The sequence below is a fragment of the Manis javanica genome, chromosome 11 (assembly GCF_040802235.1).
Source record: "Manis javanica isolate MJ-LG chromosome 11, MJ_LKY, whole genome shotgun sequence".
Lineage (NCBI taxonomy): Eukaryota > Metazoa > Chordata > Mammalia > Pholidota > Manidae > Manis > Manis javanica.
Genome location: NC_133166.1, coordinates 63,253,973 through 63,267,032, shown reverse-complemented (window position 1 = coordinate 63,267,032; position 13,060 = coordinate 63,253,973). Strand labels below are relative to the sequence as shown.

General features: G+C 52.7%; 1 protein-coding gene across 1 annotated transcript; it reads right to left on the bottom strand.

Moving 5' to 3' along the window:
* Positions 1–3,141: 3,141 nt before the first annotated feature.
* C11H11orf96 (chromosome 11 C11orf96 homolog) lies at positions 3,142–4,437 on the bottom strand. The gene has a single exon (XM_017679552.3). The coding sequence runs from the start codon at positions 4,120–4,122 to the stop codon at positions 3,751–3,753; it is 372 nt and encodes a 123-aa protein (XP_017535041.1). The 5' UTR covers positions 4,123–4,437; the 3' UTR covers positions 3,142–3,750.
* Between the last annotated feature and the right edge of the window lie 8,623 nt (positions 4,438–13,060).

Below are 13,060 nucleotides of genomic sequence, written 5' to 3'. Positions count from 1 at the left end.
CATCTCCCCCAGGGCCAAAGAGAAGTATTTAGAAGAGGTGCTGGCCAGGGCTGGGATGGCCACTGTTAACTCCTCTGGGCCCCCACTTGTTTGAAAACTCATTGCCCAGGCTAGGCCTGTGGGCTGAGGCCCAGACAGAGAAGAGAAGGACGGAGGCATCTCCCTGGACAAGTCTGTAAATCTGCCCTGCTGGGCCGGCTTTCACCCAATGCAGGCAACGCCAGCTCTCAGGCTCCTGGAGAGGCTCTTTCGCCGACATCTCTCTCCCCCAATGCACATTCCCCAGAGCACTCTTCATCTTGCCTTCCCCTCATCTTGCTCTCTATGCCCTCACTCCACCCTCCAACAGTGGCCCTTATTCTTCTCCGTCTCTAAAATGTTCTGGCTCCTGACTCCATATCTCTGTTTTCCCACGTCTCTGTCTCTTAGTCCCCATATCTGTGAGAAGCCTCATTCTTCTCCATTTTCTGGTGCTCGTCTCTCTTGCTCCATCAACCTATGTCTGTCTCTTTCCTCTTCTTCCACCCTGTGGCCTCCCAGTCCAGCCCAGCTGCCTCCTTGGAGTGAGTCACCCACTTCTTTGGAATATCTTCAAGTTAAAGGGAGGGGCTGAACCGCAGAAGATCTATAGGGACCTCCGAAGAGCCCCTTCCTGCCTCCCTCCTTCCTCCAGGCAGGGCAGAGCTGTTCAGAACCCAGAGAGTATCCCAGCGTAGCCTGGGGGCCACAGCATCCCCACCAGCATGCTGCCTCTAATCCTGCTCATCCCAGCCGCCCCTCCCTCACCCAGCGCGTCTCTGTGTCACTGCCCCTTCCAAACCTCTTTTTATATTCAACCCTTGGAACTAACTGCCAGTTATGGGCAAAACTAAGAAACTGGGACAAACAGGACATCACTTTTATACCAAAGAGAAGGGAATTAGCTTAATTAAATGTGGAGTATCTATTCGATAGAATTGTATAAAAACCATGATGTAGAACTACACATACTGATATTAAATACAAATCCAGATAAACAAAAAAAGCAGATTAAAAATAGTATTTAAAGCATAAATCCATTCTGCAAATGAAAACAAATATTCATATATAGGCATAACTTCCAAAATGTTAATATATTTATCTTGGGGTGGTGGAAGCATGAGTGACTTGTTTTATGTTATAATGAACAAATATTTCTTAGGCAATAAAACATTAGAATAATTTAAAAATAAACAAGAAAGTAGGTAACAGGGGCAGCAATGTTTCCCACTGCCCTCTTATTCACTTTAACCCCACAAACATTTCAGAAGTACCTAGTTGGTGCTGGGTCCTCTGCCAAGGTATGAGCAGGAGTTGGAATGATCAGATGTGGTCCCTGCAACAACCCCAGATAGTGGCCAGGGTGACCCAAGGGGATCCTTCAGGTAGGCCTGCACTAGGGTAGTGCCTGAACACAGATAGATGGGGGCTCTCCAGCAGGTACTGGCAGGGCAGTGGTGCCCAGCAGGAAGCTGCCCAGCCAGGATCTCAGGATTGAAGGATGAGGAGAACATCGTGCACCCACCTCTGGAAGAGTAGAAACAGGAGCTACTACTAAAGATGTAAGATAGGATGGGGTAGTGGGACCAGGATGAGGGAAGAGAATGGAGGCGGGGGCACTCCCAGCTTCAGCCAACCATCCTTCCACCCCAAGGATCCCAAACCAGCCTGGCCATGGCAGCTGCAGAGACCAGAATCAAAGCCTCAAACACGTCTGTCTCACTAGGCCGAGGCCTTTGCAGGTAAGAGCCTTCTGTCAGGAGCCTCTACCACGTGGAACAAGGGCTGAGGACTGTAACGGCCACTGTGTTCTCAAGAGCTGGGCAGCGCCAAAGTTTACTCCAACCCGCAAGACCCTGGGACCGGCCTCCTCCCTCTAAGCCAACGGGGAAGTACATTCTTTGAGGCCCTATGGGCTCTATTTTTGTTTCTTTGTTTCATTTTATCTCCTTTCTCTTCTGCTCAGCCCAGGGCTACAAGAGAGGCGGCGGGAAGTCAAGTTATTTCCTATCCACTGCGGGGCTGAGCCCCCACCGCCAGAGGGCACCCGAGCGCAGAAATTTAGATACCTCGGGGAGAGAGCGGAGTAGGAAAAGCACCCAAGCTCTCCACTTCTCTCTGAACCACTCTGCGGAAAGCCTGTTCGTGTTGGGTCAACTCCGGAGTAATCCTGGAGAGGTAGGCTGGGTTGGGGCCCCACGTGTGGGGACCTGCCCTCCTCAACCGAATGTTATTTATTACCCTGCCACCACCTGCAGCCAGGTGACATTGTTAAACAGCTAACCCAAGGGTTTTAGGTTGTAGACAGGAATGCGGGACAGCTGGAGAGCATTGGCAAGACAGCACTTGATGAAAGGAGCACTTGACGCAGAGTCTGGAGAGCTGGCCGCGCCATCACTACTCTCCATGTGACCTTTCTCTATCTGCTAGATTTTTCTCATCCGCAAAGCCCAGGGAGTAGACTCGGTGGTACCCAACCGGCCTTCAGTCTCTGACCAATGACATGCCCCACCCTCCTTGCGGGAACCTGAAAAGGGTAACGAAGGGTGGAGAAAGGGACCAGAGAACCAAAACAGAGCTGTTTGCTCCCGCCGCGCAGGGCCACCCTGCACTGCGCTGAGCGCAGGGTTGTCACCTGCACGCAGCAGTGAGTGCGCACCCACCCAGCCCTTCTTCGGGTCCCTTCATTCTAATGTCCTCGTCTTGGTCTCCCACTGCTAGTTTAGGCGTCTCCCCACCCGCCGCCTGGAAGGGCGCAGAATGAGTGGGGTCTTCTGCCCGGAGTGCGGGGCGATGATACCAACCCCGGCCTCCCTGAGAGGTCAGCTGCAACAAGGACGGCACTCTCGGTTCTCACAGCGCCTCTCCAGCGGCTTCATCCATCCCGGACGCCGACGGTGCGGAACAGATCGGGGAGACAGGAGTACTCTGGGCTAGGTGTGGATCCACCTGGGGAGGAGGGCAATAGACCCACGCACCATGGGCGCGACCTCGTTCTGGTGACTGAAGCTTGTGGAGTTACCTCCACTCAGGGATTCCTGGCCCCCATTCCAGCCACATCCTTGCCCTACCACCCGGAGCCTGAGCCCCAAAGGTTCAAGAAGACAAGAGCCTGGTGAAATGCACTGTGGAAATATATTGAATTTATTTGTCTCCGATCAGGAGCCCCACAGACATATTTACGTAAAAAGATAAATAAACGCCGTCAGCTATCACAATGCAAAAATAAATATCAATCCTCCGGCCGCAGCAACAGCTGCGCTGTCCCCCAAGTCCGATCAGCTGCGCCTAACAATTATAAAAGTGTTCAGCGAGAGTGTGTTGGCGTGAGTGTGAACGGGCGTGCGCCGGGGAGCACGGTGGAGCGGTGTGCAAAATCGGAGTTGCATACCATCGGACGAGGGAGTGGAGCGGCTCTTCAGGAAGCCCTGGCGACCCGGGTTCGACTCAGCGCGGGCGCGCCCCTCCGCACACACTCACAGCAGAGTTCGTATTGGGAAGAGTTAAAAAATAAACATTTACAAGGGCAAAGAAAGCAGTCCCCCTCCCGGTGCCCCGCGTGTGCTCCGGTCCACGGCGAACGCGGCGCGGGGCGCCGGACCAGTTCATAGCCGGGCGGGAGTCCCAAGCGCAAAGGGTGGCGGTTCCCGGTCCCTGGGGTCCCCGGGGTTCGCACGCTGGTCTCCGGGCTGGTCACGGCGGCGCGCGAGTCCCCACTGCGGGAGGCGCCCCTCACAGGGCCGAGTCGGAGTCGCTGGAGTCCAGGCTGTTTCTCAGTTTGCAGCTGCTAAGCTGCTCCCTCTGCAGCGACAGGCTCTGCGTGCTGCGGCGCAGGCACTCCAGGCTCTGCAGGAACGACTTCTTGGCCTTCTCCTCCTCCATGGGGGACACCCCTTCCTCCTCTACCTCCTGGATCTCGTCGAAGGTCACCGGCTGCGTCTTGAAGCGAGACTGGCGCGGCCGCCGCAGCCGGCCCTTGCCCTTGGACAGCTTGGCGGGTCGCACGGGCTGCGGAAACTCGTCGGCCAGGCACACGAAGTGGGGCATCACCGCCTGGTAGCTGGAGCAGATGCCCATCAGCTCGCCGGGCTTGGCGGCCGCCATGGCGCTGCCGGCGTCTTCGGGGCCGGGCTGCGGGAGGCCGGGGCTCTCGGGGGGCGGCCGCTGCGCCGGGGACCCCCGGGAGGCAGCAGCCGGGGGTTCGCCAGGCGGGGGATCCAAATCTGCTGCGGGGTGGCGGCGGCCCTTGCGGGCCCGGGCCGGCGCTCCTCGGGAGGACGGGAGGGAGGGCCCGTCGCGGGGCTCCGGTGATCTGCTGCGCTGCGCTTCCAGGCGCTCGCCGCCGCTGCTGTCGCCGTGTGCCCCGCGGCGCCCCGGCTCGCCGCTTATATAGCTCGCTCCAGCCCACACGGCTGCGAGCTCGGATGACAGCGAATGCCATTTAAAGCGTGCGCGGCCCGCGCCCTTCCGCCTGACGTCGCCCCGCTACTCTGGGAAAGTAACGGCCCTTTCCAGCGCCGCCCGCCCCCCAGCCAACCCGACTCCGGAAGGCAGGCCCCGCCTGCGCGGGTTCCGGGGACATCCGAGGCCCAGGAAACACACCGCCAGACGCGGCCCGTCGGAGAACAGGGGTCCTCAGACCGGCTGACTGGGATGCCATTGCCCATCTTGGGTTCCCCAAGTTTATACCAACCGCGGTGGCTGCTGGGCCACAGGTCCCCCGCCCCCGCCTCCTAAGCCCAAACGAACACCCTCAAGACACTGATTATTCCGCCGCGAGCTCTCCTTTGGGCGCGCTTGGTGGAGTCTGCTCCCAGCTCTCCTTGCAGCGGGGAGAGACTGAGCACTCAGCTCCCTAGAACCGAGTTCCTTAGAAAGGTTGGGTTTCTTTTCTGGCTCCTTGCCACCTCTCTCCCCTCCTCTTCCCCCAGTACATACACACACGCAGACACACTCGGAGACATGCAGGAATACAAACCACCCTGCTTATTCTGTTCCAGTTCTTCCTTTTGCTCTCTTCTGTCTCACTCCCCAACCCTGCCAGTCCCTCAAGCACCCCCCATTCATGCTCAGAAGAATGACACTTGGACATGGCACTAGCAAAAATAATAACTACCATCTGGAGAGCTTTACTCCAAGCCAGCCAGTGAACTTTGTTCTACATGCATTACCCTATTTAATCTTCATAACAGCCCTTTGAGTCCTTGGTGTTCTCCCAATTTTACATCTGAGAAAATGGAGACACAGAGAGGATGAGTAACTAGTACCCTAGTAACTGATGGGACCAGAGAGTGGGGACTCCGGAGTCCATGCTGTTACAGTCCCCTGCTAAGTGCTGATACCCACCAGTGCCCCTAAGACTTCTAAGAGAAGGTCCCTTAGGCTGATTCCTGATCCCCAAAAGGAAACTGTGCACCTTACCTTGACCACATCTGAGGTCCGAGGTGTGGGCACACATAGAGCAGTATCCTCCACCCCCACCTCCCAGCCACTGAGCAAGGCTCATGGGGCCACTGGGAAAGGAGGGAACCAAAGGCATTTGGCCGCCGTTTCTCATATAGCCATTCAACAAAGATTTATTGAGAACCTACTGTGTACCAGCTAAGGAAAGTCCCTGCCCCCATGAAAGTTACATTCTAGTGGGAGGGACAGATAAACACCTAAAGAAGAGCATGTACTTTCAGTGGTGTGACAGGGATGCAGATGGAGAGATGTGCAGAGGGGGTGGCCAGGAAAGGCTTCTCTTAGCAGGTGATACTTAAGGTGACCCCTGGGGACCCTTAATAAGGACAATAACATTATGAAGTTTAATATGTGCCACACTCTGAGTTCTTTCATGCATTAACTCACTGTGTTGTCATATTTAATTCTCTCAACAACTCTGGGTAACAAATACTTTCATCACCACCATTTTTAGATAGGAAAACCAAGGCACAGAGAAGCTAAGCAACTTGCCGAAGTTCACACAGCTAGTCAGCAGCAGAGCTGAGTTCAAACCCAGGTGACTTAGTTCCTAAACCATCACTCTCATCCACTACACTGAAGTCATTTGCCCTGTGGAGGACACAGAAGGAACCAGTGTGTGCCCAAGTGAAGGAGAATGTTTTGGGCAGAAGGAATCCCAGTACAAAGGCACTAAGACAGCAACAAGCTTGGCTTATTCAAGGAACAAGAAAACCTACGTGGCTAAAGCAGAGTGGGGGAGGGGGATGATAAGTAGGGACAGTCATGGAAGGCCTTGGCCATGTTAAGGAGACAGCATTTTATTCTAAGGACAATGGTAAGTAAGATATTGAAGGGTTTTGAGCAGGGAAGCTACATGCTCCAATTTACATTTTTAAAAACTCACTTTGGCTGCCATGTGGAGAGTAGACTGAAGAGGGGTTTGGGGAGAAGCAGGGAGCCTGCCTAGAAAGGTGACAGTCATATGACCCACAGATACAAGACACTAAAGTCTTGGATTAGGGTGAAGACAACAGAGATTTAGGGAAATGGTCAGATTTGGGATTTGTCTCAAGATAGAATTGAGAGGACTTGAGAGGTGGATTGGGTAGGGGGGAACAAGGTTGACTTTTATGTATTTGGCCTGACCAAGTGTTAGATGGTGGTGCCACTGACTGACAGGAATGTCGTTGGGAAGAGAAGGCTGGGGAGGGGGAGAACCACTGCGGAGTCTGTGCCTGTCCATCAAAATCCTCCACCCATAGGGCTGGAGCCTGAAGCGCATATATCAGAACTACATTGCGTGAGAGAAAACCTTAATTTTTATAATCTTAAGGCCACTGTATTTTGGAGTTCCTTTTATCAGCAGCCTAGTAATACTCTAATATAGGAATTGGTCACAAGAATGGGAAGTTGCCATATATGAAAACCCTAAAATATGTGGTATTGGTTTAGCCAATAGATGGTAAGCAATATGGAAACAAATATTAGAGAATGGAAAGCTGGTGGTGACCCTGTTGTGCTGTGACAAAACATTTATTTAAAACATTATCTGTGATAATTTAGTAAGACCACATGCCTACTTAGCCTATGATTCCAGGAAAATGGCTGGAAAGAGCCAAAAACATTTGCATGTATTGGCTGCTCAATTCTGCTTTTAGCAAGGTATTACAAGAAAGGGATAAGCTAGTTTGCAAGAAGAGATGGACAGAAAAGGAGATTAAAAGAAAACCACTATCCTCAGAGTTGGAAAAATCAACTGCTTTTGTACAAAGAGCAGGTCAGACTGTCATGGCTCAGAGCCTTTCTCTAAGCCCATTAAGCCAAATATTAAGACAAACAAAGGGATCATCCCCATGGCAAATATTAGGGGTGTTCCCTATCATCCAAGTCTATTATTTCAGATATCCTGAGGGTAATTTTCATATAAAGTGACAGAGAAAGAGATGGGTTGAGCAAGGCAGAGACACTTATTAACTCCATGAAGAAAGGAACTTTGGGTGTGGTCACTCCCACATGGAAACGACTAGAAACAGATGGATCTGAAGCCTACTAAGTTTTTGAAGGCATTATTATTACCAACAAAATAGCAAGGCTGGACTTCAAAAGCCCATGATTGTTCTACTCCAAAGAAGCACCCAAGAGGGACAGACTTTCACCCTTTAGTGTAGAGTAACAGACAGGGAGGAATTTGCCAAGGGCAAAGCCAAGGGCCAGGGAGACACAGGATGAACTGGATGCCCCTAAGGAGCCTCTCCCACCACCAGGGCAGGGAAGTCCTCACTGTTCTAGAGCAGGTACTGTGGAAGAGGCTGCTGGCTGTCCACCCACCTAGGTCATTTCCCAGCTTCCCTTGCAGTTATGTGGGGGCTATGTGTCTAAACTCTCATCTGTGGAATGTGAACAAGAAGTCAGTGTTTCAACTTCCACCTCACTTGCTTAAGAGCAAATTCCTGTCCTGGACTTCCACGTTTTTCCCTTTTATTGGCTGGAAGGACCATGACCAGAAGGACCCTTGAAGGTTCTTACTAAAATTAGTCTGGGTCCCTAAATGACACTGTGAGCAGAGCTATCCACTAGCCTGGAACACTTCCCTGGAAACTGTTATATGAGAAAGTGATCAAGTGAGTATTTTTTAACTACTCTAAATTAGGTTCTCTGTTGTATTAACTTAGCACTGTTCTAACAAGACGTCTGTCAAACATCCAAGTGAAGAAGTCATTGGGACTCAGGGGAGAGATGGGGGATATAGAGGCAGCAGCTTGGGAGTCATCAGGGTATAGATAGGGTAATGGGTAAAAGCCCACCTTCCAGACAAAGAACGGCTGTGATCAGCCACCACTGGGAGGATGATGAGCCAGTCAAGGACTCAGAGAAGCAATGCCCAACAACCTAAGAAGGAAACCCAGAGAACCCACAGAATCCAAGAAAAGGATGTTTTGAGGACGGAGATGATTAGAATGGGAGTCCAGAGACAGGTCCAAGCCTGGCTCTGCCTGAAGTTACTGTGTAGCCCTGGGGCAAGTCACTTGTCTCTGTGCTGCAAAGGTATCTGCTCAAATGCTACTTCCATCCTTGCCTGGCCACCCTATTTAGTATTGCCCCTCAGGCACTCTATACCAGTGTTTAAAAGGCCTTCTTCTATACTTTGTTCTCGTTATCTGCCTTCCCCACTGAACTGTCAGTCTCTGTTTCCCCAGCAGCCAGGCCAGAGCTGGCCCACAGCAGGAGCTCATGGCTGAGTGGATCGCCACCTGCTCCCCATTTCTCCCTGACCCTGTTTCCAGGACTCCTGGCAGCCAAGGAGGGGCTCCAAGGAAGGGCTCCTTCTCAACACACACAGCAAACCCCAAATTCCCAGGCTATGGACTAGGGTTCCCTAGGTCACTCTGTTCAGGTTCCCTGGATGGGAGGCTCCCTTCCCAAACTTCAGCCCCCTCACTGCCACTCCACCTGGAAGTCTGGCCTTGAGCCTAGCTCACAGGAGGCTGTGAGGAAGAGGGTGGAAAGATGGACAACTTCCCTCAAGGACAAAATCTGAGCTCCCACAGTACCTGGATTCCCATCCACAGCTCCCTGTCCGTCAAGATGTCTCTAAAATCAGGCCCAGCCAAAGGTTGTCCACCAAGCGCCCTGTGGTATTAGGAGAGCACAGACCCAGATTCTAACCCTGTTCTGCCACAGGCTTGTTCTGTGATGTTGGGCAGGTCATACTCTCTGGGATTCTGTTTTTGTACCTCAAAGCATAAGTTATGCCCCTGGCGGGCAACAATTAGTGTACGGAAAGCACCTAGCATAGTGCCCAGCATGTCTTAAGTCCAAAACACCAGTTCGTTTTGTTTTCATTATCTCATGCCCAAACCTACCCTGCCCCCCAGTGTGGCTGAGAAGAAATCGGGGAAAGGAGCTTCAGAGGGCATTTGAGGGTTTGTGACTTATCCTCCCAGCCTGACTCAAATTGTAAACAAGGAAGCCAGACAGCAATGTCGCCTCTAAATAATGTCCCCGTGCCCAAAAGTGGTCCTGGGGGCATCAGGGGATATCAGCCTCTTTCAATAGAACCCAGTACCTACCTTCCTCCCCTCTGTAGGGTACATGGGGCCAGGGAGCCAATGCGAACTGCATGTGCTGGGACAGGGTACGCAGATCTGGGGGGACAGGCCCCGGGGGTCCCACCCAGGCATGGAAGCCTGGTTCTTGTTGCCCTCTGTGCCTTGCCGAGTTTGCAGGGTCAGTGTCAGCTTTTTCAGGCCAGGCTCAGTGACCTCCCATGGCCACCCTAGGGCAGAGGGTAGCCATCAAAGGAGATGCAGGATGGTCCCTCTTCTTAGCAGGCCTGTAGCCACAGGACTAAAGGTCATACACAGGTCATCTGTTGAACATCTACTATGTGCCTGGCACTCTACCAGCGGGGCTTCACACATGCCTCACCTAAAACCTCCTCTAGGTGTCTTTGAGGGGGATCTCTATCACCCCCTGTGTGTAAAATTGTAAGATTTCTAGAATGTCTCCCCTGGCTTTAGTACATCTGCATATCAATAGGCGTTCAGAGGTGGAAAGAAGTAGTTTTAGTGCATTTGCATCATTCCTCAGGGGTGGAGAGAAGTTCATCTCCATGTCAATGGGTAATTACCTGGGAAAGGAGGGCTTACCTGGGGAGGAGAGGTGAAGGGGTGGGGGTGGGGCCGGTTTGGGCCTCTGCTGGAGCAGGAAAGAGGAGAAAGATGGGCCCGGGACTGCAGCTTGTGAGCAATAAACGGATTTTAAACTTTACTTCTCCCTTTGACTGATTTCGGTTTTAGAGGTATTTTGCCCTGGGATTTCCTCTCCCTGGACTTACACCCCCATTATACAGATGAAGACACAGGGTGCTTTGTAGCTTACCAGGGTGACCCTCAGTGCTAAGTGCTAAAGCCAGTACTCAAAGCCAGCTCTTCATGCCTCGGATTATCAGTGCTTCTCACCACGCCACCCCATCTCACTGTCTCTCTTATGTAGCAAGAGCTGAACTAGAAGTCGGACACTTGGTTGCAGCAGCATCTCCATCACCCACATACCCTGTGGCCTTGAGCCAGCTGCTTCCCATCTCTGAGCTCACCTTCTCCACTTGAGAAGTGAAGAGGCTAGACTGATTTGCCAGGGGGCTCTCTGGCTCTACCATTCTAGGAGGATGTGGGGATGAGGGATCTCGTCTCAGGAAGTAGATGCTTCCTCTTGGGTCGCAGAAGGGCAAACAGCCCAGGCTGAGGCTGCAGAAGGAGCAGATGGGGCAGGAAGATGGCAGCAGACTGGGAGGGGCTTCTGCCAGCACCTCCTCCACCATGCCCACCCACACTTGGGCTTCTGGGCAGAGCTAGGATTTTAAAAAAGCAACCACCAGTTCCTCAGCTATTAGAAGGGCTTTGTTTCCAAGGGAGCCTGCTGGTATCTTGGCCCGGGTCCAATGGGAGCAGAGAGGCAGTGAGCCACGGAGGCCATACAGTAAGGCAGGAGGAACCAGGCTCTGTTCACAGGTGCTCCTCTGCTTCCGGATGGGGAGTGGGGGGGGTGGGGGGCAGGTAGGAACAAGCAGGTCATGCCCCTTCCTGTGGCTGCTCTGCCACCCTGGTACAGATCTACTGCCAGCTAGAAGCCTTGGTCAGCTGGCTGTCCCCCACACTTACCCAGCAATCTCCCCAGAGTGGATCTCAGGTCTCCAAGGGCTTAATGAAGTGTTGGTTATTCCAGATGTTGCTGTTTGGGTCCATCTGCACTTTGGGTGTATTTGGCCCAGCCACCACATTGGTGCATGCGTGTGTGTGTGCGTGCATGTGCATCCAAGCATGTGGGAGTGGAATGCAAATATAAATGTGGCATAAGGGGTGGGGAGGAGTCTGCGACAAACACAGCATCTGTGGCAGGCAAGTGACAAGGCCTTTCCTGCCTCCTGACCTCACCGTCACCTCCACTGGTGCCCAACCTATCCTCAGCGAGCCTTCCACACAAAGCCTATGACTTCAGCATCCTACTAAATGTTTCTGCCTCACTCAGAATTAGTGCTTCGTCTGGTACAATTGTGAGCATGAAAGTGTTTTGATAATTTTGCTGGAGAGTTGCCATGACAATCTCCTGCAAGCTCCAAGAGGGGGTGTCGGGAGGGAGAGGGAGAGACAGAGAGAGGAAGGGAGAGGATCTAGAGAGACCCCAATGATATCCCCAAGTCAGACCTTTAGCCTCCAGCACCCCACCCTGGTGGCCCCATTCCTGTGGCAATGAGGTCACTATCTAATCTGGGGTTCACTGTACACTGTGCAGTGGGACACCAGCTGCTGGCAGGCAGGCTGCCAGAGTTGATATGGCAGGGCTGGTCCCACTGAGGAGGCACCCTGCCATCCCCATTCCCAAGGGAACACCAGGCTGGAGTGGGGGCAGGGGGATTCTTAGGGTTGCGGGGGGTGCCAGAGCCCATGGAAACCTGCCATGAACCTTGCCCAGCCTGTTGGCCTGGCTATGCTGATGTGAGTAACGGGAGTGCATTTCCCTGCCAAGAGCATGCTTCCAGGTATTTCAGAAGCCCATGGTCTGTGGCTCAGTTCATCCTTCATGCTTTCTTGCAGACCTGGGTGTCCTTCTTGGGACTACTGGTTTGAGAATCACTACATGGATAAGGATAAAATCAACCTGTGGCCCTTGAGTTTGCAAGATAGTTTCCCCATGACCTCATCAAAGCAGCGATATCTCTGCTGTCTTTTGAGATGAGGTCAGAAAGGCCCAGAGAGGGGAGGGAACTAGACCAAGGTTACACAGCATGCAGCAAGGAGGAGGGCAGAGTAAGGATGGAAGACAGTTCTAGATTTTATTCCAGCCTCACTGCCCTCAGGGTGGACAGGTTCTCTAAAATGGGTCCATTTGGCATTACCCCCTCATATATGGACAGAGAAACTGAGGCCTAGAGACATTCTCGAGCTAGTAAGCATAAAGCCATGGCTTGCAGCCTAAGATCCTGAGAAGTTCCACTGTCTCTACTGAATCATAAAGCCAGCCGCAGGTGTTCCCTAAAGGATGCCCCAGGGACTTATTCATGTTCCACGGTTAAAGTGCCAGCCTCTGCTTCAGAAGGGAGAATCTTCTCCTTTTGTTGGCAAAACAGAGCAGAGGGCAGCTGGAGCTGGCCAGGGACACAGAGGGAGGAGGTCGGAGGTTTTCCCAGGCAGTGCTAAGTCCCAGCTACATAAGGCAGTCTTGCAAAGGGCCTCTCAGCCTCTGCTACTGGAACTGTGTGGCCGTGGGCAAGTCACTTCAGCTTGTCAGAGTCCCAATTTCTGAAGTTACTGAGAGCCAATGGGCACAAAAATCCCCAGAGGAACTGCTGGTTTGATTCTGGGAAGCAGCTGCCCCAGAACAGCAGTCCCTGACAACAGAGATACCCTCATGCCTGTCTCCAGCTTCCCTCAAAGCCACCTTTCAATTATTCACCATCAAGGGGGAGGGGGAACTGCCAAAAAGAAAGTATTGTTGGCTCTGAAGACAGCCTGCAGAGATGACTTTCATGCAGCCTTGGTAATGGTAACGTGTAACAGCATAAGAATAAACACACAGATCTCAAGACTGCCTGCTTGGA

Bases quoted from the DNA above. Each gene is read 5' to 3' on its own strand.
- C11H11orf96 (XM_017679552.3), bottom strand. From the start codon at position 4,122: ATGGCGGCCGCCAAGCCCGGCGAGCTGATGGGCATCTGCTCCAGCTAC.